Source organism: Columba livia, chromosome 19 (genome assembly GCF_036013475.1).
Source record: "Columba livia isolate bColLiv1 breed racing homer chromosome 19, bColLiv1.pat.W.v2, whole genome shotgun sequence".
Classification (NCBI taxonomy): domain Eukaryota; kingdom Metazoa; phylum Chordata; class Aves; order Columbiformes; family Columbidae; genus Columba; species Columba livia.
The window spans coordinates 5873480-5898289 of record NC_088620.1 but is presented as its reverse complement, the minus strand read 5'-3'; the positions used below and the strand labels follow the sequence as shown (position 1 = coordinate 5898289).

The 24810-nt window shown below is 55.3% G+C and overlaps 3 protein-coding genes and 1 non-coding gene across 5 annotated transcripts; 2 read left to right on the top strand and 2 right to left on the bottom strand.

Annotated features, from left to right (window-relative positions):
* Window positions 1-2990: 2990 nt before the first annotated feature.
* SLC27A4 (solute carrier family 27 member 4) lies at window positions 2991-13191 on the bottom strand. Its single transcript, XM_065035910.1, has 13 exons — window positions 13020-13191; window positions 10327-10493; window positions 9271-9665; window positions 8419-8577; window positions 7996-8065; window positions 7795-7886; window positions 7154-7263; window positions 6535-6744; window positions 6157-6283; window positions 5841-5978; window positions 5514-5678; window positions 4891-5037; window positions 2991-4634 (listed from the first exon to the last, which is right to left on the bottom strand). Exons 2-13 carry the CDS (start codon window positions 10485-10487, stop codon window positions 4477-4479), a joined length of 1932 nt encoding a protein of 643 aa, XP_064891982.1. The 5' UTR covers window positions 10488-10493; window positions 13020-13191; the 3' UTR covers window positions 2991-4476.
* Window positions 13192-13256: 65 nt separating this feature from the next.
* Window positions 13257-13347, top strand: TRNAR-UCU (transfer RNA arginine (anticodon UCU)). The gene is given in 2 exon segments: window positions 13257-13293; window positions 13312-13347. It is a non-coding gene; the product is annotated as a tRNA-Arg (tRNA).
* A 1588-nt stretch (window positions 13348-14935) lies between these two features.
* COQ4 (coenzyme Q4) lies at window positions 14936-19762 on the bottom strand. Its single transcript, XM_065036265.1, has 7 exons — window positions 19693-19762; window positions 19389-19580; window positions 18824-18920; window positions 18150-18252; window positions 17674-17803; window positions 16750-16843; window positions 14936-16128 (listed from the first exon to the last, which is right to left on the bottom strand). The coding sequence occupies exons 1-7, from the start codon at window positions 19760-19762 to the stop codon at window positions 15966-15968; spliced, it is 849 nt and encodes a 282-aa protein (XP_064892337.1). The 3' UTR covers window positions 14936-15965.
* TRUB2 (TruB pseudouridine synthase family member 2) lies at window positions 19575-24228 on the top strand. 2 transcript variants are annotated; one of them, XM_065035918.1, is made up of 8 exons: window positions 19575-19595; window positions 20014-20136; window positions 20241-20315; window positions 20886-20947; window positions 21271-21352; window positions 21921-21993; window positions 22429-22565; window positions 23319-24228. In XM_065035918.1, the coding sequence occupies exons 2-8, from the start codon at window positions 20103-20105 to the stop codon at window positions 23606-23608; spliced, it is 753 nt and encodes a 250-aa protein (XP_064891990.1). In that variant the 5' UTR covers window positions 19575-19595; window positions 20014-20102; the 3' UTR covers window positions 23609-24228. The 2 variants fall into 2 exon arrangements, with proteins under 2 accessions (XP_064891990.1, XP_064891989.1); XM_065035917.1 differs by lacking the exon at window positions 19575-19595 and adding an exon at window positions 19723-19933.
* Window positions 24229-24810: the final 582 nt, after the last annotated feature.

Sequence of the window (24810 nt, the reverse complement as noted above, 5' to 3'; positions counted from 1 at the left end):
CCCACAGACCATCCTTTTTGTGGAATCCCCTGCAACACAGCCCCTTTCAAACCAGAGGGGGAGAAACCATCCCTGGCCTTGCTCCTGGTTACACTGGAACCACTCAGGGGAATCACATATTTCCATTTCTAAAGAGTGCAAAGGATAGGCCCTTCTTTAGTCCAGAATATTTCCCTGTTGCTGCTTAAAGGCAAAGCCAGCTCACCAGTGTGCGCAGTAGCGGACGGCCGTCATTGTTTGGGAAGGCTCCAGCACGCCAAGAGTGGCAGGAGGAGGCTGCAGAGATGCGGTGTTGAACATTGTCACAGGCTTTATCAGCTGCAGAAATTAATTTCACCCAGAAAGGTCCTGAGCAGCTCGCAAAGCCCTCGCCTGCATTTAGGTTAAACACGCTCTAATTTTGCACACCAAGCATGGACTGACTGAGCTGGACCTAGAGCTGGAAAGAGATGTGGATCAGAGAGCAAGTTGCAGCATTGTTTTGCTTAATATTATTGTTGCTGTCCAGGATGCAGGGTCTGGGAGAAGCAGCCATCTCCATAGTGAAAAGGACATTTCATTTGTAAAGCTCTTTGGCTTTGCTTAAATTAATAGGCTAATAATAACCCAGGAAAGGATTTTAATGTTTTCTTAACCTCATGCAAACAGCTTTTTAAGTATTTAATTAAAAAAGAATAATGCCTCATACTTTATATATAGTACTTCTATCTATATGCAGCTGTTGAGCCAGACTAGCTTATTGATCAAAGGAGAGAGATAAGTCTCACAAGGTGTCTCTAATCCTAGAAGGAGGATTCAATTATCCTCTTCCTTAAAATCACACAAATAAATTTAAAAAAATCAGAATAAGATGAAGCACTGCCTGCTTCTTTCCAAACGCTTCTCTGCTGGAAGGATTTTTGTCCCAGCACTGATCCCAGGCTCAGTACCACACATGCACTTGTATCCCTGGGCTGAGAGCTTTCTGGGGACATTAAAAAGGCCCTGAGATTTCAACCCAAAGCCAGTGGAAAGACTCTAATTGGCGTAGCTGGGTTTTGCGGGGAGCTTTGAAGCATTGCCAAGTGTGACATGACCCTCCTGAGTAAGGACAAACACAGCCCAAAGGGTGACTTGTCCCCAGCCACCAAGTCTCCAGTGGGGACCAGAGCCATGACTTTTAACCCTCCCAACGCCGCAGTGTCATCAGCATCACCAGGTGGGGTGGCTCCTTACAGCGTAACTCACAGCTACAAACACACCTTCAGTTAGGTTCCCCCCTCCCTGGAAAAGCTGGCACAGAGCTGTGCGTACGCAGTACGAGCACGTCCCGGCCCTCTGGCACAGCGCCACGCGCCATCGGCACCACCGAGCTCTGCCGTACCCGCTATCGCAGTCCTGTGCAGAGCCCCCGCTGTGGTTTGCTGAGCTGTCTCCCAGTCATTCAGCAGCCCCTGTATTCCCAGAACTCTCACCTGGTGGTGGCCCCAATCCTGCTCCTCTTGCCTGCAACCCGCAACAACCACCTTCCTCCCCCTCACAGCTGGGCAGGAACACAGGGCTCAGAGTGAGCTCCCCACTGTGCTCTAGCCGGGTCCTGGTCCCTCGGCTGCATCAGCAAGGGCTAAATCCTGCTCCTTGCACGGGCCTCAGCTATGTGTATCGTCCCCATCCATCTCCAAAACCCAACAGTCCAAGCCTGTCTGCACCTGGATGGGCTTACTTGCAAACAACTGCTGTACCTCCATAGGCTTCCAATGCAATTTGCATCTGCACTTAACATGCAGTGCCCCAAACACAGAATTTGTCTGGCTTTTTAGCCTTGCCCAGTCTCCCCCAGGCACAGGCTCCGGTCAGGAGCCCGAGCGGAAGAGAACAGCAGCACCTGGGATCGCCGCTGGCCTCACTCCCAGCACCATCACCTGTACTCAGACCTTCCTCTCCACCTCAGACAGGGTCTGACCTGTCTCCTGCGTGGGTAAACCCCTACACCCAGCGCCCCGTGCCCCCTCCATGCTTCCCAAGGGCTCTGCACCCCCCGGGGAGCCCCTAGAGAGGTCTCCCCCGAGGTGACACATTTGTCAAGCCCAGGCCGCCCTCCACCGGTGGCTGCCAGAGGAACAGCATTCAAAAGTGGGACTGGAGCATCTGCAGAGGCAGAAGCCATCGCTGCACAGCCTGCACCACCCCCCCCAAGGCCAGGGGACACCCTCAGGCCCCTAAATATGATCCCACCACTGGAAAAGCCACCTCCTTTGAAAGCCAGATGCAGCTCCGAGCCAGGCTGTGCCCAGAGTCACTGTGCCCAGGGGACTGAATAAACTAAAAGCTTTAATTTTAGTTCGAGATGCTGGAGAGCATCTCCAAAGCATGCCCAAAGGTGCATCTGGTTTATAATGGATGCAAATTTGCAGCATTTTCCCATGTTGCGTCTCACCAGGCAACCCACTTCACCCAGGCTCATGTAAGACATTTCTCCCTGGTACCCACATTCCATGAAGGAGTCAGTTTCTGCTGTCCCCAGGCTGGGATGCAGAGGGTCTGAAAGATGGTTCTGGCAGCAAAGGAACGGGGAATGGGTACAACAAAAATCTTGTCTACAAGGGCAGAAATGAACTGGGAGGTTAAGTGTGGCCAAAAAATGGAGGGAAGCAGCAAGAAGAGGAAAGAGTGAAGAAGAGAAGGGCAGAGGAGCCAGATGTGCCAGGGTAAACTGGGGGAACTGGGCTAGGACCAACTGGGATGGCAATGCTGAGGACAGGACCAGGAGAAAAGGGAAGCAGGAGGGGTCAGTGGAGGGGTCTGGAGAGAATCTCATCAATAGGTTGTTTTCACTCAGGTAGCAAACCCAGCAGCAAGCAGCTTGCTTCCCTCTGCTCCGAGACGAGCTCAAGTCCAGACAGGTAGGTCATGCTCTGGAGCAGCAGTTCCCAGTTCCCAAACAGGCAAAGTTCCCTGCCTCCCCCCACAGACAGCAAGACTGCACAAGGAAGAGGTAGGAAACTCCAGCGTAGCCCATACTCGCATTTAATCGTGAGGACAGGACAGACTGGGGCAGGCAGATACGTTGGTGTGGAAGCACAGCTAGAAGAGCGGACACACTCTGCCCTCACAAAAGACAGAGTAACCCTGCTAAAAGCATAAAAATAAATCATAAAAAAAGAAGAAGAAACCCCAGTCCAGAGTTCTCTCTGGAACAGACATTTCTGCATGGTCTCTGAGGGCTGGAATCAGACATCACTGCTAAGGCTGTTTCACATCAGACACAACGTGAGGAATTCACATAGCACAAGTCAGGTGTTTAACGTGAACATTTCAGTTTGGGGCCTATCTCCTGTGGTGGAGACAGGGAGGACTCTTGTGGGAAGGGATGCAGAGTATGTGGAGGACTTTCTCTCCCCTAAGCAGTTGCCTCCCACATTCAGGGCACAGACATCGCAGCAGGAAAGCCCTGAGAGCTGCTCCGTGGTGCTGAGTACATCCAAGCAAAGGCAAACCAGGCCCTTCATTCCCACTCTCCCACCTGCTTTCTGCAAGGATGAAGGTGCACGAAACAAAGCTGCATCCACAAAAGATGGAAGAGACCCAGAGAAGTGTCCACAAGATAGCGGGGTTCGCTCATGTCCTTCACCATGGAGCAAGACCACAAGGACATACACGGCTGCACCCACACTGGAAGTGAAGAATCAGTCCCAGATGAGCCTCCCGTCTCCCTGCGAGAGAAAAGGGCTCTCCAAGAGAGGACAGGTCTGGGCTGTCCCTCCACCTACTGCACAAACCCTGGACACATTCAAACATACAGACAATAAATTAAGGTTGGGAAAAAAAGATGTCAGCCTGTATAATATATATATATATATATATATAATATAACATAACATAATGTGCGTGTGATTGTGAAAAATAGAAATGTCACCCCCAGGAGAGAGCAAGGCATGGCAGAAACACATCGCTGTCCCCCTCCTGAGCATGGCATCACCCTGCTCCCCCGATTCACAGCAGAACCACATCAGTGGAGCCACGCACAGGGCAGGGGGTGTGACTGGCACTCAGCTTCCCTCTGCCAGTGTGGTTCCCGTGCCAAGGAGGAGATGGCTGCTTGGGTGAGGAGTGGGCAAAGAGCCCAGCACTGGTCCCTTCATGGCCTCCACGAGGAAGGCTTGCTGCAGGCAGGAAAGGGGAGGGAAAGACAGCAAAAGCAAAGTGGAATGGCAGGGCCACCCCACCCCTCCTCAACTGGCCAGGGTCCTGCCCCTCCCACGGCACGGGAACACCACCACTGTACCAAGTAGAAAATAAAGCCATAATGAGTTTATGCTTTGGTATGTAACCATCCCCCTCCCCTTGGTTCCCCCCAAACCATTATCTGTAAAACTCGTCAAATAAAATCTCTAGTGTGCCTTTATATCGCTCCTTGAACCTTTTCTTTCCCAGCGCCTGCCTTGCCCCCTTCTCCCCAGCAGGATCTGAGGATGTGCCTTGCTTGAGCCCCACCGGTTACAGCTTCTGCTGTCCCGACTGGATCCTATCGAACGCTGCCTGGTCCAGCGGCAGGTAGCGGCCTTGCCTGGAGTCCAGGAAGTACAACCTGTCCTTCACCTGTGCAGGGTTGAAGCCCTGTTTCCGCAGCTCCACCTTCTGGAACTTGTAAGTGCCTGGAGTGGGGAGAGAAGAAGGAACGAGGGGTCACCGGCTGCACATGCTCCCATCCCCACCGTCCCTGTGCTGCTCCAGACTCAGCCGTCTGCGCCCACACCTCCAAACCACCAGAGGAACTCAGAGGGGACTCTATGGGGCAGAGGGGCTCCCTGGGGCAGAAGGGTCCATCTCAACCCTACCACAGATTGGTCTCCAAACCAGGTTTCGCCCCCCAGCTCTGTGTCCATTTTGAGTGTGTGTGCAGTTACTTACTCGTCTTGGAGACTTCATGCAGGAACCGCAGGAAGACGGGCCGTGCATAGAGCGGCAGGGCCTTTTTCAGCTCACTGGCAAAGACTTCTAGGTTACAGGAGTTCTCTGGGTCAGCAATGGCTGCCATTCCTGCCTTCCCTTCAATCCCTAAGGGGCAGAGAAGGGAAAGCACTCAGACATGCTGTCCCTGTAGTATCATCTCCCTCTGCCCAGTGCCAGCAAGTCCTCTTGCAGAGACCCTGCTCTGTACCAAAGCAGTGGCATGTCAGGCCATGTCACCAGCTGTGTCACCACCCTGTGGCGAAGGCTACCAGCGACACCCTGCGGTCATGGTCACCTCCTCCCAGAGAAGGCACTTGCAGCCTGTTCAGCAAGGACACAGGGTCCTCCCAAATGAGACAGATTCAGGACAGAACTTGGGAAAGGGAGGGAACCCCCTGGTTCCTGCTAAGTAGATGCCCAGTGGCCTCTTCCCAGCTTGCCCACGGGAAGCCTTGGTCCAGCCTCTTGCAAAAGGACGTGTTGATCTGGACATGCAGGACACGCTCACATTCAAGTACCGGATGCCCACCTGCCTCCCCGATGGCCCGACTCCCCTGAGTATCCTCTTCCCGCTCACCTACCCGGGATCTCCACCCCATAAACCACCACGTCCATCAGGTGGAGGATGCGGCTCAGGGTCCCCTCCACCTCTGTGGTGGAAACGTTCTCCCCCTTCCAGCGGAATGTGTCCCCAGTGCGGTCCCGGAAGTACATGTAGCCATATTTGTCCATCACCAGGACATCCCCTACAGGAAAGTGAGAAACAGGCAAAAAATGAGGTGCCAGAGGGACCAGGAGCAACCGTGGAGCATCTCAGGACACCGCTGCTAGCCTGGGACAGCCCCCATGCCCACCCAAGTACTCTTCTCCTCTGCTCTGAGTGGTTGGAAGGACCCTGCTTGCCTCACCTGTGAGATAAGCAGCATCCCCTTTTTTAAACACGTCCCTGGCGATTTTCTTGTTGGTGGCTGACTGATTCAGGTAGCCATCAAAATGCTGCAAGGGGTTGCTCTTGACAATGCGGCCCACCAGCTGTCCCGGCTCCCCTGCAGGGAGAAGAGAGGGGGTGAAGGGCAGAAGCAACCACCTGCATCCAGGGAGAAAGTGTGTCTAATGGGCTTGGTGGGGTTTAACTGAGCAGAGTCAAACCTAGGTAAATTATCTTGAACTATTGGGAAAGACTCGCAAAATGTTGAGGAGACTTATCCCTGTGGCTGCTCTAACCTGGTTTGCAGCGGATACAGACACCATCCGGCCCCCGGATCAGCTCCATGGTGTCTTCATCCACCCTCACCAAACCGATGGGGTACACATTTGGCAGGATCCTGCTGTTGAAGCCACACGACCCCACCTAGAACAGAAAGAGCTCAGAGCTGCAGGTAGCAGGGACATCCCTCCCGCCCTGAGCCCACTGCCCACAGACATCCAGGATACCAGAGAGCTGGCACTGCATGACAACAGCCAAAACCCTTCTAGGCATATGGCAACCCACGCCAAGCCTCTTGGAGCAAGCAACCAGGAGCAAACAGCCTGGCTGTGTTTCCAGCCCTGCCCAGGCCAGCGGCACCCTGTGGGGACATGGGGAGGGTGGTGGAGCCTTACGTTGTTATCAAAGTTTCCCAGGCTGCAGTTGCATTCTGTGGCCCCGTAGAACTCGGCCACCTGGGCGATGCCGAAACGGGCCATGAACTCCCGCCAGATGGAGGCACGCAGCCCATTGCCCAGTGCCATGCGCACCCGGTGCTGCCACTCCACCTCCTGGTACGGCTGGTTCAGCAGGTAGCGGCAGATCTCCCCGATGTACTGCACAATCTGAGAGAGACAGAGAGAAGGACTCACTAGGACCCCTCTGCCAGGCTCTGGGGTGTTTGAAGATTCTTTAGGGCAGGTAGGAATGGCACAATATGCCCCAAGTCCCCTAAGGAGGCTGCAGTAAAACCCAGGAGTCCTGCTAGCTCGTCCAGGTCCTGTCCCACCCTGGTTAATCCACTGCTCCAGTCTGTGAAACATATCAGAGGCCTCCTGGCTAATGCTGGAGCACGGGAAGGGTTTGGACATGTGGAATTGCCACCCCAGGTGGGAAGGACACAGCCCCACCACCTTGGAAGGTGGTTTAGGATGGACAGGCAGAACGAGTCTAGGCCTCCGCTCTCCCCAGCACGGCACAGATCCCCAGGCCCCACTGCCCAGTCCCAACTGGCCCCTTGCCCCAAGGCCTCACCGTGCAGTTGTATTTCACACAGTCCTCCCAAAAGTGTGAAGCCGAGAACTTCTTGCGGATGACAACTGTCATGCCCTGCAGCAGGCACTGCCCGATCCCCACGATGTTCCCTGTGGAGAGGCAGTCAGGGAAGCCCTCAGTCCCCAGACACCTCCAGCCCAGCTCGCTTGGGTAGAGGCCTGGCAGGGCAAGGTGGAGGCCACACGCTGGCCCACAGGAGATGGGTGTTCACATAGCCAGACCCCCAGGACCACAGGCACCGGGGAGGAGACATGAGGCAATGAGATTTGGGGCAGCACTTTGCACTTAGACATCCCAGTACGCCTCAACCAGCCAGGTGGGTACCCCTTCCCCTTCTCCCTGAGTTTCCATGGGGAGCAGCAACAAGGCGCAGCTATTCCAAAGCCAGGCTAAAAGCTGGAATAACCACCCTCCCACACACCCTTCCCACTTCAAAGGTCAGCCAGATCAATTCTTGGCTCCCAGGGAAAAAGCAAAAAGCTTCGGTCAGACGCTGCCAGCAGCAGCCAGCTACTCCTGACACAGGGACTGCTGCTGCACCAGCCTCCAGCCTGAGCCCTGGGCTTGGCTGAGGGGAAGAGACGGTTCCGGCACACAGGGCTCCCTACGGCACACGGTACCTGCAGCGTGGTAGAGCGGGAGGCAGTCGTACATCACATCATCAGGCCTCATGCGAAAACCGTAAAAAACTAAGCTGGCCATGCGGAAGTACCTGGGACAGGAGGGCGAAGGGACATGTCAGCAACGGGGTCAGAGGGGCTTTGCTAGGACAGGGCAGAGCTCAGCCCCGTCCACCCCCGAGCCCCTGCCCACGGCCTTACCGGCAGTTCACCACAATGGCAGCCTTGGGCAGCCCTGTCGTGCCAGACGTGTAGATGTAGAAGAGTTTATCTGGAGAGCAATGAGAAGACAAGATCACATACCCTATCTAGGAGCTGGCTGAACTGGAAGAGGGGGGAAAAGTCAATTTTATAGATTTTGTTTATGCCAGCTGAGCCAAAATTTCATTATGCTGGGTTCACCCTGGGCAGGTCAGATCTGTTGGACACATGGAGAGCACGACAAGATACTGCTCCACACAGGGCTGGGCTTCAGACACTGGAGTAATACCCATCCCTAACACCCCAGGCCCTGCTGCAGACATCTGCCATTGGCATCCTGAGCAGATGTTCTTGCCAGTGTTGCAACTGGCTGATCTGTAGATACACCACTGCAAGTTTGGCCCCCAAGAGTTGACCACGTACCAAGAAAGCCCTTATCAGGGGGGGTTGGCTGGTGCCGCTGGGCCGCCTGCAGGAGAGGGTCCAGGTGTTTTGCACCAGGAAGAGCAGACTCGGGGCTTCCTTGTCCAGACCAGAAGAGATGGACCGATTTCTCCAGGGAGGGCTGCACTTCCTGCATGGCTGAGAAAGTAAAGAGGGGAGATGGAAAAAGACCGCAGGGTGGTTACAGCACAGAGACCCCCTGCGCTCCCAGGCAATCTCAGGGAGACACTGACCCAGGTAGCAGGACCCTCGCTGTGCTCAGCAGAGTCCCCAAAGGGCTGACAACCATCCCAGGTGGATGTCATTCCCACAATCAACAGATGCTGAGGCCACAGCCCAGGCCTCCTCAGGGACTAGAAGATCCTGTTCTCTGTCTATCCCCAGCCAAAACTTCTTTAGTGCCAAGAGGTTTGTTGACACCATCAACCTCAGAGGCGTGACTGAAACACAAGGTGCAGGAGCCAAGGTGCTGCAGGTATGTGGATAACAGCCATGGAGAGCAAGGGAAGCTCGTCCTGTGCAGCGGGGCAGGCCCAGCCCAGGGCTCCATGCAGTGGATGGATCTGAGAGGCACAAGGAAGGACCCTCACACCCAGGCTGGCCTGCCTGGGAGGCAGAGAGCACTGAATTCCAGATCCTACCTGGTGTCCAAAGGGCCAACAAGAACACAACAAACAAAAAACCCAACAAATCCAATTCCTGGATAATTCAACTGTCCACTCTCTTCCAGGTCCCTGCTCTGTGGTGGGCAGGAAAGGAACATGAAATCCATAAACTAGATGCACCCTACTCCAGTCCAAAGCACCCTTGATGCATCTATCTGCCCCTCACCTTCCATCATCTCCACCCCAAAAATGACAGCCTTGGAGTTGGAGATGGTGATGCAGTGCAGCAAGGCCTCCATGCGCAGGTGGGAGTTCACGAGGGCAGTCTCCACCCCAATCTTGGCCAAGCCGAGCCACAGCCCCACATACTGATTGCGAGACTCCATAAAAAGAGCCACCACGTCACCAGAGCGGAAGCCTTGGCCGTAGAAGAAATTGGCCACCTGGCTGGAGTACTCATCCAGCTGCCGGAAGGTCCAGCTCTCATCTGTGCCTTGGAAGATCAGCGCCGTCTTCTCTGGATACTTGCTCGCGGTCTTCTGGAAGATCTTGGCAATTGTGTTCTTCTCCCTCACGTGTCTCCACACCTGCCACTTCACCCGCAAGAGGACCAGCCCCGTGCTGCCAAAGGAAGGGGAGCAAGAGGGACGCTGCTCAGTGATCCCTACAAAACCAACTCCTCTAGCAAAGCCAGCACAGTACAAGGACCTTGCTCGGAGCTGCAGCAGCCCAGCACTGCTCCAAGCCCTACTCTAGGTCAGTAGCAGCTCTGGGTGCACCCCTGAGCAGCATGGACATAGAGCATATCTGCAAAGATACTTATAGCCAAGAACTGAGGGAAGCCGAGGAGAGCTGTGTTTTGGAAGGCTGCAGACAGGTGTGTTCCCAAAGGGGCATCTTTGTGCCTCAGGTGCTCTCCAAGAGGTGCCACCACTCCCTCCCCACAAATCCTTGCCAGGATTTGGCACAATCTGGTATCAGATCAGAACCGGCCCTGCCCAGGCACCTGGTGCCATGCCAGCAGCTTTAGGGACAGGGTGAAGTACAAGGACAGGCACTAAACCTCTGAGCTCATCTGAAATCTATCTCTCCTGTGAAAACTTTGCCCAGGAGTTTGGAGCCGCCTGGGCACGGCAAAGGAAGATCTCCTTCCAGCCAGGCCAGGTGCCAGCAGAAACCCAGGGCTGTGCAAGGAGCTGGGGCTGCGCTCACACGCACCCCAGGGCAGAGCACTAGGCCAGGGGAGGGTGGATGGTCAGAACATCCTGGTCAGAACACTTACGTGACATCCCTTCGTATTGTCTTGATGGCTATGAGGAAGAAGTCCCATCCACCGGATCCCAGGTAGAAGATGAAGAGACCAGGGATGGCCTGGGCCCAGGACAGCTCCAGACTGAGCCTGAAGAACAGCAGCAGCGCTGCAAAAGCAGCCAGACGCAACATCGTGGCCTGCGCAGAGAGAGAGAAACCATGGCCATCAACCCAAGCACACTGGACTTAGTGACAATGAACCCATGGGCAGGAGATGCGTTAACAGCCCCCAGTTTCCTGGATGAGGTCCCTGAGTCACAGCTCCTCCTGGCAGCGAGGACTTAACCAACCCAGCAGCCCAGAGCTCCCACAGATGTAATTTTACCAGACCTTGAAGATGGCCTCAAATTAAGCCACCAGCACCGCACTGCTTGGTGCCAACAGAGAGCAAGGCCATTCCCACCTGGGGAGCCACATCCTGCACACCAGCCATGGGCACAGCCACATCCCAGCAGCGTGAGATGCAGGATGAAGTCATTTCATGGATATGGAAGCAGAGTCACAGCAGCAGACCTCGTACAGATGTTTGGCAGGCACCAGAGCAATGCCAGGCAGTGCTGGCTCAGCCCCTCACCTCCAGTCTAACAAAGCCCAGCTTCAGATTCCTCCCGACCTCAAGGATCCCTCTGTTCCCAGGTCTCCCTGTCTTCCAGCACCAGCTCTCCTGCACGCCTGGCGCTGGGACAGCCAGCACAGTGAGTGGGACAGCACAGCTCCACACAGTCCCCAACACAGCTCAGACAGGAACAGGGACAGGAAACTCAGTCCTTTGAGCTCTGCTCGTGTTTGCAAACCCTCGTGTTGGCGGGCAGGTTCCTGGCCTGGCTCTGCTGCAGACGCTGTCAGAGCAGCTCAGGGATGAGGCCCTGACCAGGTGGCCCTGGTCAGGCTGGAGAGGGCAGAACAAGGGCTGTCACTGCTGCCAGCAGCACCAGACCCCCCAACCCACACCCTGTGGACGGCAACTCAGTCTCTGGCACTCGCCACCCAAACCAGCACCTCTATCCCTGTTCCAAACACACCCTAGATGTGGCTTTGAGACTCACAAGGGACGACAATCTAGCAAAGGCTCTTTTCAGGTGGCAGCATCAGGCAGAGGAAAGTGACACCAATGTGACCCCTGCAGCTCGAGGGTTCCTAGATAAAACTGGTCCTTCCTGGCATGGATGCAGGCCGAATAGGAAGGAAACATTCACATCATTTCCCTTTCCCTCTTGAAGGCAGATTCACTGCTCTGAAGCTGGCAGCCCTGGCTGGGCTCTGCCACAGCCGGCATGGCCAGGAGCCACGCTTGTGTCTTCCTCCTTGCAGATTTGCTATGAGATGCCAGCGGGATGGCAGCTGAGGCGGGGCCACACGGCCACTGTGCTCTGGCGTATCACAAAGGCTGTCTCACCTCCGAGCAGCAGGCAGGGATGCACCAGAGAGCTGGATGCTGCTCGCAGGTGGGGACCTGGGGACATCCCCCATCTGCAGGCCCTGCCCAGAGACTCAAAATCATGGCAGCAGCCTCTGAGCTCTCCCCACCAAACACCTCCCAGGCCTGAGATCCCACAACACAGTCCCTTGGCATTTTGGCAGGGCAGGACCCACTGCATGTTGCCTGGGAGCCTCTCTCCACAGTTAAAGTCTCAGATCACCACCAAACTACTACAGCCAAGACCTGGACCCTTCGTTACACACTCACATCAAACAGACAGACATGGAGAACCAGCGGTGGGGGAAACCACACTCTGTGTGGGCAGCAAGGTGCTTAATCTCCCACTTGAAGGTGAGACAGGCCCAGACAGGCTCCTGTTATCCTCTGCTCACATCTCTGCCAGTATGCCCAGTGCCTCCCACCGAGAGATAACCAGTGCGAGATTACGGAGAGATAACCGGTGCGTTAAGGCAGAGACCTTCGGCCCTGCTGTTAAGGATTCAGGTCTTGTCTGGCTGCATCAGCACAGAGAAAATTAAGACCTGCCTGTAGCTCCACAGCCAGCGGGCACAAAGGCAAACGGCAGGGCTCCATCACCCACGGGCACAGAGACCGGAGAGCCCGGGGGGTGACGGGCAGGTGACCGGGCTCCGAGAAGCCCCAGAGCTAATGGTGAAGCTCCAGGGGCTGGGAGATCCCCGGAGGTCTCTCCCCAGCTGGGGAGTCACCTGTCACCCCCTTGGCCCTGAGCAGGGCGATGGGGATGATCCTGCTGGCCGCGGGGAAGGGCGGGGAGGCCGAAACCGGGGGACCAGCCCCATGTGAGGGAGCAGAACGACCAGGAGGCCCCTTAGAGCCTCACACCGGGGCTGCAGCGGGACCCTCCTCCGGCCAGGCCCGGGAACAGCCCGGGGAAGGACGGTATCTGCGGGGGGAGCTCCGCAGCCCGGATCTCCGCGGTGCCTCATGATGAGACCGGGGGACTGAGGGGCCCCCGTACCGCCCGCGGTGCCTCATGATGAGACCGGGGGGCTGAGGGGCCCCCGTACCGCCCGCGGTGCCTCATGATGAGACCGGGGGGCTGAGGCACCCCGGTACCACCCGCAGGGCCGTAGCGCCTCATGAACAGACCCTGGGCCGCGGCGGCCCCGCCCGACCGTCCGCGGGGAGGCAGCGTGGCCGCCGCAGCGAAGCAGAGCGGTGCCAGGCAGTCACGGAGGGGGAGAACGGTGCCGCGCTCTTACCGGGCTCCGGGGCGTCCGCTGCGGCCCGGCCACCTGCACCGGGAGCAGGGCCGGGAGGGGGCCCGCCCGCCGCTGCGGCACGGGGCGGGGCGCGCAGCGCGGCCCGCCGGGAGTTGTAGTCCCGCCCGGCGGCACCGGCCCGGCCCCGCGGCGGCGGGTGCGGCCCCGGGAATCGGCGGGGCGGGGCGCGCGGCGGCGCGGCGGGAAGAGGCGGTGAGGGGGGCGCGGCAGAACGAAGGCTCTGTGGCGCAATGGATAGCGCATTGGACTTCTAGCGTGGCTGACGGGAGTCATTCAAAGGTTGTGGGTTCGAGTCCCACCAGAGTCGTATTTTGCCGCCGGGGCGCAGCGATCGCTCTCATGGTTCCGCGGGTGCACCGGACCGGGGGGAGCTGCTGCCCCCGGCCGCTGCCGCCGCGCAGAGCCCGGTTGTGCCCCGGAGACTGCGGAGGGGAGCCCCGGTTTCAGAGCTGGGGCAGGCATGGCTACCGGGAACGGGGGGCCAGACCCACGGTGAGAGGAGCACCAGAACACAGCCCTCCCAGGGGTTAATAAAAATGCATCGTTTCATGTGCGGTTCAGCAGCAATATCGCGTCCTTCAGTGGTTATTGTTATCGCAGCCCCAAACCAGGTCTGGCAGTGGTGGTGGAGCTGCCACTTGTCCACACCTAATAGGGACACCCCCCACCCCAAAAAACATTTTAACATGGCTTGTGTCTGATGCGCCAAAATCACCCCACGTCTTCCACCCTGGGTGCCTTCCTTCTTGCAGACTCAACAAGCGATGGTTGTCACAAACAGGAGCTGCAGTGGCCATTAAGCGATCCAGCGGAGCAGAGGCAGTTTAAAATTACATTACATACCATTTCTGTAGCACTGGCACCGGCCCATTAAGCAACACGCGGCTGCGCGAGGGCGGCACAACCACCGCCGGCAGCCTGGGCGCTGCACAGCTTCGCTAAATAACCCAAAGTGCAGCAAAACCCTCTCTCACAAATGTCATTTCCAATGTTTCCTTGACTGCTTGCACACAACTTCTGGAAGCTGCCCTTCAGTTAAACCACCCCAAAGTTCAGACACGTTTCCAATGGATAAAAGCACATTTCTGGGTTGTTTTAGGGCCAAACGCTTCTTTCATCTCAACCAGTGCAAGAGGACAACCCCCCACTCTGTGTTTTATGGCAGCTGAAGTATGTATTTATATCGTACTCTTCATTATCTGCTTGAAAAACTCTGGAGGCCAAGGGGAAACATGATCCCAGTTTGGGAGAAAAACCCAAAGTCTGGCTGGTGTGGGGGGAGAAGGATGGAGGGAGAAGTTGAAAACACAGAGTCAGTGGAAGCTGGAAGCAAGCCAGGCCCTCTGCCCTAGTGCCTGCTCTTGAAGGTAGCCCAAAACCCCACAGTTTTACCCTTGCTCAGCCTCCTGGCATGGACCAACTCTGACCCTGGTCACACCCTCAGGCTCTGCTCCCACCTCCCTGCTCCACCATCCCACAGGAGACTGGGATGGGGCCGGTGAAGGTCATAGCGGGGCAATGCCATGTGCCCCCAAAAGACCCCAGTCAGAGCACCCTCTCCCTCCCCTGGGAACCAGGATCACTTCAGGAAGCCCCCAGCTTTGTCACCCTCCTGCTCCGCACCCTGATCTTCCCCTGTCCAGGCCCTTCTGCAAAGACCAGCACAAGAAGTTGCTCAACAGCCCCAAATCCCAGCTGGAAAGATGTTGTTTTGCAGCCCACATTGTGTCCCAGTCCCCAGGGATTCACAGCCATGTGTGTACCCTGCCATCGCCTACCACAGCAGACAAAGAACAGCAGACCCCGCCGGAGCTGAAAAAGGGTGAGGTTTCACATCAGATCTCTCCCTCAGAAGGGGAGATGGGGTGGAAGGAGAGGGACAATGAACCACAAGCTCCACTGTGGATTTTATTAAGCAAGGAGGAATTTCAACAGCAAACCCACACGTACAAAGAGTTCCCGGCCTGGTGCCTCTCTGCCCTTGCATCCCACGGCTCTGCTCTCCAGCTGCTGGCAGTCTGGAGCCCTGTTTAATTAACTCAGCAATCAGCTCTCAGACACAGCACAAGCAGACGCCATTTCTGTGCTCCCAGGATTCAGCTCCTTATTCCTGATCGTGTCATTTTGTTGCCCAAAGAGGGGAGGATTCCTACCGAAAACCCAGCGCAATCACACAGATGTCAGCAGTTTTGATGGGGAGGGACTACAGGGAGATACGGCAGCCTGGGATCAGCTCTCAAACAGCCAATCCAGCTCGGATAATATCCAAAGGTATTTCCCTGCCTGCTCCATCAGCGTGCAATTGTGCACTGGCTGGTCTCCAAGGCGTGAGACACATCCCACGTGGCTCATCAGGAGACCAGTCAGGCACCAGTACAAGCTGGGATTTCACTGTTGCACACACCAAACCTGCCCCTGGGCTGCTCTGTAAATCACTTGTTTAGCTCCAGCCCAGGGCAGCACCAAGACTTTAAGTTTTGATCTTGCCAGGGAGGGTGGGAGGAGGAATTTGCCTACACAGCCCTCGAGCTGCAGAAGGCCAACGTGGCAGTTTGTGGCAGTGTGTTGTTAACCAGCTCTGCTCCCTCCCCATCCCGGCATTTCAGAGCATCAGTACTGGAGTGCTGCTGCCGTGGGGACCCGAGCAGCCAGACCCAGCTGGCAAAGGCTTGGTGGGCTTTGCCATCCTCCACTGAATCACAAACAGCAAAAAGGGTCAAGTTTTGTCACAGCACAGGGAGGTGCCACTTGGCCTCTACCAACAGGAGGGTGCCAGCTCTTGGCAGGAGAAAACTCAGCCCTCGGGTCCGTGGCGGCTGGTGGTAGAGCCACACGGCACTGCCGGGCAGGAGGAGATGGAGTGTGGCAGAGGACGGCTGCTGTCTGCCAGCAGGGAGCCCCTGTCCCCTCCCCGTACTTGAGCTCTCACACTCGAATGGCTGGGGGGGGGAAGATGCCAATCTCCTCCCGCAGGGATTCCACCGACTGCTCCCAGCGCTGCTCATAGTAGACGTTCAGGATACAGCTGGCGTTGAGCCCGCTCCGAATTGCCCAGGGAACCAGCTCAGTGGCCAGGACCTGCAGCTTTCTGGAATAAACAATACAGGAGGTGACAGTTTTAATTTCCTTGTTTTGTTTTTGATTTCGTTCTCCAAGTCTCCATTGTAATCAGATGACACAACCATATGTCCCAGGTACCATTCCACCCTTCTAGCATGCCTCCTGCTTAACTCACAGGGGAAACTGAGGCACAGAAGAGGACGGTGTGCCGGAAGGTTACAGTCAGCAGCAAACCCAAGACAAGAACTCAGGTTTCACAATCCCCAAATTGTGCTGGGCCACCAAAACAGATGTGCTGGGGCAGGGAACAGCTGCCAGCATGGTAAAAGTCCTGCTGGCCTCAACATGTGCCCAGCCCAGGGCAGCCAGGCCTGGGCATTGCTCCTCCTGCCTGGCACAGAAAAGTCAGAGCTGGGAGCAAATGAAGCATCAGGTTCTGCTTCAGCGACCAGGCAAAGTCGTGCCTCCCACTGTCACTGCTTCCCTGGGCTGTGGGGACAGAGCAGACGGTTCACACCAGGGATCCCCTCCAACACCCTGCTGCAAACTAGCAGTGTTCCCCTCTTCATCCCCAGAGGACCCTGGCAAGCATCACCCAGGCTGGCACGTCCCCACGGCAGAGACTCCCTCCTCATCGGCCGGTGCCTACCGTGCACTGAGATGGATGGGGCCGAACGCTGCTCCCAGGACACACATGGGCAGCCCTGTCTGGACGGCTTCAAACCACTTCACCACGACCTCACCTGGGAGGGAGCAGGGAGCCGTGAGTGAGCAGGACAGCCAGGTCGATGGCCACCCAGGGCTACGCAAGGCAGGCTGCACCTTCTGCCCCTTCCCGAGGATGCTACAGATGCATCCCCCCAACTCCATGGCAGGACTTGAGAATGCTTCCCAAGCCTGGTCATGGCCTCATCCCGTGCTAGGATGAGCCTCATCATGCACCACCCACTCGAGAGGGATGGCCTGGGGTCCCCAGGGAGCAGCACCACACTGTCAATGCCCCACGAGCTTGGGAAACACCTCCCGGTCAGGTCAGCTCCCTACAGATCTTTAGCAATGCAACTGCCAAAGCCTGATCCCCTGCACAGCTCTGCCCACCGCTCGACACGGGACAGACCTTTCAGAAATGCCACCAGGGCTCAGGCAAAGCCTGTGTAGGAGACCTGATGTGCCGGTTCCCGCAGGCTCCCCAGCAAGGCTCGACTTGTGACTTGTGACTGAGTCAGACTCAAAACGAGGGCAAAGGACACAAGGGTGAGCAAATAGGAGCAACCAGGAACCCCCTGCTTCTGCCTTCGCTCAGAGCTTGCAAAACAACCCTCCCCCGGTGCCACCCTCCCTGTCAGGCAGCAAACACCCACCCACCCAGCCTGCACCCAGGGCTTGGGCACAGCAGCTCCCACCAGGAAAAAGGTGACACCCCACAGGCTCTTGGTCACCACAGAGCCAGCGATGATGCAAACCTCCCAGCACACCACCTCAGGCTGAGGATCAGGGAGTTTGGCCCAGGTGTCTCTGTTCCTGGGAGAGGTGGGGTTGGGCAGCGCAGCCCTCCGAGCCCGCTGCCGCTCACCTAGCATGTTGGTTGGCATGCCGAGGAGGGTGTGCATCATGTCATGGACTTCTCGGTACCGCTGGATCACGTACGCCAGCTCTTCATCATCAACAAATTTGGGTGGCATCCGGGTGTCTGGAGAAACCTTCTGCAAATCCGAAGAGGTCCAAATCAGCTCCTTCCAAACCTCAGGCTTCTGGTCATGTTCTTTAATGCACAGCAACATGTGGTCCCCTCCATCAGCGCATCTCCCAGCCCCCAATGATGGGGGTCAGTGTCATTTATATAGACAAAAACCAAGGACTGTGCAGCACCGGTGACAAATCCAGCACTGTCTAATGCCCAGCATCTCATTCTGTCTCCCCAGCTCCCTCTCATGCCCAGAGTGTTCCCCATAGGTTCCTCTGTGGCTCCAGTCTCCCCCTAAAGCACATCCATGTTACTGGCACAGGGATCAACTACAGCCACTTCACCATACAAACCCCCACACTCACATTGTCCTCCAAGAACCGGACATACTCTCGGCCCAGCGTGCCGTCCGGCAGCCCCCGCAGCCTGGTCATGTCCAAGGTGGAGAGACGGATGCGAGGCCGTTCCCTGAAAGTGAAACACAGGCCAATGAGTCTGCCAGAGAAACCCACAGCACAAGGTCCTGGAGAAAAGGAGCTGGGGACATGCTGTAGGCATCTGGAAGGAAAATATGGAGGTGTCTAAGGAGAAGGCAGACCAACAGAGATGAAAACACCGATGCAAAGAGATGCGGCAGCAGGTGCAGAGGAGAAATCTATGGATGTGGTGGGTTTTCATCGCTGCAGTGCTCCATGCACCCTGTCCATGGATTTCTCCCCCCTGTCTGCTGCTGCATCTCCTTGTGTTGGCACCTGCCAGTTCAGGCAGCGAAGCGGAACAGACAGACAGCAGCGTTTGGAATAGGGCTGGGCCCAGCAGCTGCTGCACTCTTGCCCTTAGATTTGCCATAGGCTCTTATGATCATTACAAATATAATAAGAAACCTAGAGGGTTAGAGCTAACAAAACGCCTGTGCTGGCTTTAAGACAGGAAGCCGCGGGCTCTCCCTTCATGGGGCCCAAGGAACGTGTTTGGCCTCGTGTCTCCCTCCCCACCATGAACCACGCGGTGAGGGAGGGAGCGATGCAGAGGGACGCACTGGAGGATGCGGTAACCTTCAGGGTGGTGTTTCATCTTGTCTCGCAGGTTGGGTAGGGCAAGGCAGCCTGTGGTCTCCCCGAGGACTGCAACCATGTCTGAAAGAGAGACCAGACAGTGACCCAAGAGTGCTTTTCACAATACCCAGCTCTGTGTTGGCAGGTGAGGAAATGGGGCAATGAACCCCTTGGCCAGGACCACGCAGAGACCCTGTGGCAAAGCAAGGAGCCCCATAAACCACAGATCTTCAACCCTGGGGCTGCTCTGACCTCGTGTCACCCACAGGAAGAGATGCAGGAGCAGGTGTGAGGTCTAAGGGACCAAAGAGGAATAAAACGGAGCCACATGGCATTGCAGGGGGTCAGCAGGAGATCACTGTGGGGCGTCTGGGGTTCCTCACTCCCTCCTGCCCTGGGCTAGGTCTCAGCTCTGCACTTGCCCCATTACTGAATATCTCAAACAATGGGAGACAACAAACAAAGTCCCCCGAGAAACTCCCAGGAGACACTGGGCAGGATCTGCCGGATGTTCATATGGATCCTGGGTGTCCTCTCAGCTCGGCTTACCGTGTCTGTAGGGGTCATACAGAGCCATAACCGCCGAGCCGGCGGCCAGCAGCGCCTTCTGCAGCGGGCTGGTGGGGATGTGCCCGGGGTACAGCTGGTAGCACCCTTCCTCCTCCTCCTCCTCCTCCTCCTCCTCCTCCTCGCCGTGTCCATCCCGGGCCCGCGGCTCGCTGTGGCTCACACACGTTCTGCCTGCGGGAGCAGCGGGTGAGGAACCGGCCCGGCGGGGACGGAAAACGGGGCGGGCACTGCCCGGACGCCCTTGAGGTGCCCGCGGGGGCCGGGACAGGGAACTGGCACTTGCCTGGAGAACCGAGACCCGCCCGCAGCAGCGTGACCCCGGCCCGCGCCACCGCCCGCCGCAGCAGCAGCATCGCCCCCTCCGCCGCCACCGCCGCTGCCCCGGAAGCGCCCGGCGGGGCGGAGCGGGGCGGAGCGGGCAGACGGCATGGCGGCGGTGCCGAGCGGGCTGTTCGCCGTGTACAAACCGGCGGGGGTGGCGTGGGGCTGCGTCCGGGAGGCGGTGGAGACGAAGCTGCTGCGCGGTGAGCGCGGCGGAGACCGGCGGCGGGACCCCCCACCCCGTACCCTGGGGGCTGCCCCTGACCCTCCGCTTCTCTTGCAGACCTGAACGCGGCGTCGGTGCGCGCCCCGCGGCAACACGTCCGGTTCCTGCCGGCCCCGGGTGACAGCGGGGACACGGGGCTGGTGGCCATGAGGGTGCCAGTGCTGGCCGACCACCCGCTCGGTAAGGGCCGCCGCGGGGTCTCGGCCTTGGCGGGGGGAGCAGCGGGTGGCGGAGCCCCGGCGGGCGCTGCGGGGCGGTCCCGACGCTGTGTGTGTCCGTTGCAGTGCGAGGCCCGCGGTTCAGGCGGCTGAAGATCGGAGCGGGTCACCGGCTGGACGTGAAAGCCTCGGGAGTGTTCGGTGGGTCTGGTCCGCGAGCGGCACCGCGTCCCGCTGCCTGCGGGGTGGTGGGTTTGCCCGTGGGAAAGCGGCGCTGAACACTCAGCCCTTACACAGCAACGCCGCCGGGTCTCTCAACCCGGCTGGGAGTACTGGGAGTACAAATACTAAAACACCGAAGAAACGATCCAACAACGCACTGGCAGTGCCAGGAGATGAGAGTGACCCCTTCCCCCCGCACACGGGGCTTTGCTGTGACGCACCGAGCTCCTGCTCGTGACACCGTGTCTGCTCTGCCACTTGAACTGGCTTCACTGTGACCAGCATTGCTAAGCAATTGTCCTGAAGTACCCAGGTGGAAAGTTCTGGGAAAATCCAAATGCCCTAGTTACAGCCTTTTTGTAGTTTTAATGACAGGTAGTATACTATTTGGGGGTCTAATTGCGCTTCTAAAAGAGACTTCTAAAGGAGAAACAGCCCTGTCCAGGGGGGAAGAAAAGTAGTGTGTGTGTGTGTGTGTGTGTGTGATAAATGCACGTCAGTAACTTTCTTTGTGGCTGAATAACGGGTTCCCTGTTCTCTGTGTTTCAGTGCTTGGCATAGGCCACGGGAACAAGCTGTTCACCGACCTGTACAACTGCCACCTGACCAGGGTAGGTGATGGTTTGGAAGGGCCTCAGGACATCTGAGCGCAACCTCACACTTGATTCCTGCCCTAGTGCCGCAGACTGGCCTCATGGCAGTGATTCTGCTTTTGTGTCTAAAACCCAACAACGCTTTTAAGAGCTTTTTGGCACACAGAATTCATCCTTCATGTGAGTGCCTGCACGTGGTTGTATGAGAAGAGGATGCCGCTGTGTTTTTGTGCAACACCGTCATCATAGCCTGCACGTCCTAGCAGCTGCACAGCAGAACGTTGGTACTCAATTGCTTGGAGTATTTCTTTGATAAATTCCATTCTTTGCTCTTCTTCAAGGTTTACACTGTCGGTGGGCTGTTTGGTAAAGCCACTGATGACTTCTCAGACACAGGGAAGCTTGTAGAGAAGACAACATTTGGTAAGAAACTGAGTTGATGTGTTTTAAAAACAAACAAAGATAGAACACCAACTGCAGGCCAGCTGTGAAGTGTTTAGCCAGGTAAATTGCATAATGATGAAAGGAACGCCTGAGGTGCTTTCTAGTTGTTGTTTTTACATGCAGCCCACGTGCAGTCTTGACATTATAGTCCACCTGTTCTAAGTACAACCCCACCATCTACACAGCCAGTACGAGTCCTGATCACAGGGGTTGCTGCTGAATTGGGTGGGCCCCAGATCTCTCCGTAAATCATACCTAGAGATAGCAATTGGAAGCCTTCATTAAATGAAACTCTTCAAACACCCAGTAAGAGAAACTGGAGCCAACATCTTTAAATCAATGAAGCAAACTGATTCTTCCCATTGTTGCCCAGTGCTGTGCCGCTCTGTGCGTTACCAGGGTACAGCCCGGAGATGTGACTTTGCTGGAGCCTGTTTTTATGTGTCTGTCTGTCACAGTGGTACCCTGATGGCACATTTCATGCTGCCGTCTCTTTGCTGTTTCTGGATGGATAATTGAGACTTTGTTTTCGCCTAAATACTTGCAGATCATATCACAAGGGAGAAGCTGGAACGGATTCTCGCGGTCATCCAAGGAACAAATCATAAGGCCCTGCTGATGTACGTACCAGCGGGGAAATGCAGCTGACCTGATCTGACTGCTGGTCTTTAAAACAAACAAGATGATTTTGTTTGCCATAATGAAAGTCTTTAAAGGCTGGAATGCTGGCCAGGGACAGAGAGAAGTGACTCTGAGTGCTCTGGACTCTGAGGTTGCAGTCAAATGTCCTTGTATCCTCAAATCTCCAGTTATTTTAGGACCTATTAGCCACATTAGGGCCTACAAAAATATCTTGTAGATGTGACCAAGTACTTCCCTCCCAAACTGTGCTACACTACTGACAGTACATATAGTGTTAAAATGTACACAAAAACTCAACACATACACCGTTTTAAAAATAGAAATCGCAGCTTTGCTTTATTAGCACAGAGATATTTTGAATCCCATTGAGAAGTACTAAGTGTCTGCACTGCTCCTTTTTTTCCTTTTTGCAGGTATTCCAACATTGATATGAAAACACAAGAGGCATACGAGCTGGCTGTCCAGGGGTTGATTCGCCCCATGGAAAAGAGCCCTCCGATAATCACAGGCATCCGATGCCTCCAGTTTGCACCACCAGAATTCCAGCTAGGTAGGACTGGTATAAAGACTACTGGGGAAGTCTGAGTATCTATTATAGCAAATAAGTCAGAAAACTTCAGTTTCTTCTCAGTGATTTAATGCAAAATGAGTTGGTGGGAACTTTGTATCAACACGTAACTGGTAATCTCTGCCAAAAAGGTCATAGTTTGTAGTTTCAAGTCGCAAAAGCATCTCCTCATTAGATGAGCTTTTTAGTGCTGTGGAAATAGTTTTTGTTAGGGCAAGACCTGGAGCCCTCACGGTACTGAAGCTGCTGTGGTAAATCAAGCCAGCTGTGCACCTGGCTCACAGGGTTTTCCCTGCCAGTTCCAGATCTTGGACTGAAGCAAGAACATTTGCATAGTGAATACCTATGGGGCAAAATTGTTCTTTATCCCAATGTTTCAGTGTAATGCAGTTTTGTGGGGGGGAGCAGGGGTTAAATGTCCTTTGATTTTTTACAACCAGTCTCCTCACAAATTGTCTTGTTAAAGAGGTACCTTTTCTTACCCACTTTGAAATACCTAAATTTCTACATTACTCTCCTGTATCTGAGTTTGTTTTCTAAAACATTCACTTTGGGAGGGACCCGGACAACCCGCAGCATTCCAGAAAATTGCAGTCCACCTGTGCTGTATCTTAAATAGTCTCTTCTACCCAACCAGTTCTTTCAGCAGAACTGTGAGGGCTGTCTGGATTTACAGACAAGGTCTGAATTTGTGTCAACACTTCACTGCTTCTGACAGAATCTGTCTCCTTCTAGAAGTCCATTGCTTGCATGAGACGCAGCAGTACCTCCGAAAAATAGTTCACGAGATTGGTCTGGAGCTGAAATCATCTGCTGTGTGCACACAAGTGCGGAGAACACGCGATGGTGTTTTCACACTGGATGACGCTCTCCTGAGGACGCAGTGGAACCTGCAGAGTATACAGAAAGCAATTTGGGACTGTCAGCTTAAAGTGAAAACAGAGTTGGAGAAAACACTAGGTCATCAGGATAAAAGTCTCCTTCAGACGGCGGATGCGGAGATGGCCCACACTGCAGACAGCTGAGTGCACGCAGCGGAGGGAACGGCCACAAGCAATTTCTGTAGCACAATAACGCAGCTACGTGCTGACAGCATGATGGACAGCAGAAGGAAAGAGGTTAATTGCAGTTCACTTCCACCCTTGCCTTGAGATGAGTTTAATCAGAGAGGCATTTTTTTCAGTGACAGGCTGTATCATTTTTTTTAAAGCATCACAAACAGTTCATTAACGGGAGTTGGCTGTGCCAAAATTCCTGTTGACTTTGGGAACATTAGGTTGCTAAGGAATATAAAAACCCATCCCCAAATTGTTTAGTGGCAGGAAATACAGCATCTTAGGGAGCTGTATTCCCTTGATTGCACAGATTTGTTTGTTCCTTGCAACTGGCAGCATTAGCTTATCAGCTGCATAGATTTTATTTTCCCTCTGTTGTACTAGAATATTTTCTTTTCATTAGCCCTGCTCTCAGATACAAAAGAGCTCAAAATCAGGCTAAAAGGGGGATGTACAGGAGAAAACACAGCTTACACAAAGCAATGCAAGGAAATGGTTATATACAGAGTAGACATGTGTGACCAGGAAAAGAGGCTTTGTAATAGGGACTGATGCGTAAGAAATAAAACTGAAAATGACCTAACAGAGAAGAGGCTGTTTCTTGGCTTGGAACTCGGCTGCAGAGCCGCAGGGACTCCCCAAGGGCACTTTGTTCTTACCTCAGCTGGGTGGCTCTGTGTGTTCATCCTCTGTGGAGAAGAGGCTGGAGTCAGGGCACCTTCCACAGAAAAGTGTCTTGTGCCAAGCGAAGCACGAGCTCTGGAGCCACACAGAACACTGGTGCTCCTAGTGCTCCTACAAAGAGGGGAAGAAAACATAGACTACTCAATCCTTAAATAATCTTCAGTGACTTTGGTAACGGAGTATTGTTTGTCCTGCAATACTCACACCTAACACAAACTGAAGGAATTTCTGTACTTATTTCTCATTGCAAAAACCATTTGCAGTCGTGTGTGATCATTGCCAGACTAACAGTTTGGTTGGAACACTCCAGGCTCAACCAGTTCTTCCACAGAGAAAATACCAGCCAAACCAGCAATGTGTCCCCCAGTTCTAGCTGCCTTGCAACTTTTTTCCTCCTCTTAAAACTACCCCAAAACACAGTTTTCCACACTTGGCAGGAGGGGTTTATGGTGGGGACAATAAACCTGTAACCATACCCACGAGAGTCC

Excerpts from the sequence above, each read along its gene's own strand:
- SLC27A4 (XM_065035910.1), bottom strand. The coding sequence starts at position 10,487 with ATGTTGCGTCTGGCTGCTTTTGCAGCGCTGCTGCTGTTCTTCAGGCTC. Across the intron at positions 9,666-10,326 it reads ACAATACGAAGGGATGTCAC|CACGGGGCTGGTCCTCTTGC; the intron begins GTAAGTGTTCTG and ends TTCCTTTGGCAG. Across the intron at positions 4,635-4,890 it reads GCATGAAGTCTCCAAGACGA|GCACTTACAAGTTCCAGAAG; the intron begins GTAAGTAACTGC and ends TCCCCACTCCAG.
- COQ4 (XM_065036265.1), bottom strand. The coding sequence starts at position 19,762 with ATGCTGCTGCTGCGGCGGGCGGTGGCGCGGGCCGGGGTCACGCTGCTG. Across the intron at positions 19,581-19,692 it reads GGCGGGTCTCGGTTCTCCAG|GCAGAACGTGTGTGAGCCAC; the intron begins GCAAGTGCCAGT and ends CTGCTCCCGCAG. Across the intron at positions 16,129-16,749 it reads CCCATCCATCTCAGTGCACG|AAAGCTGCAGGTCCTGGCCA; the intron begins GTAGGCACCGGC and ends TGTTTATTCCAG.
- TRUB2 (XM_065035917.1), top strand. The coding sequence starts at position 19,837 with ATGGCGGCGGTGCCGAGCGGGCTGTTCGCCGTGTACAAACCGGCGGGG. Across the intron at positions 21,353-21,920 it reads TGTAGAGAAGACAACATTTG|ATCATATCACAAGGGAGAAG; the intron begins GTAAGAAACTGA and ends AAATACTTGCAG. Across the intron at positions 22,566-23,318 it reads ACCACCAGAATTCCAGCTAG|AAGTCCATTGCTTGCATGAG; the intron begins GTAGGACTGGTA and ends GTCTCCTTCTAG.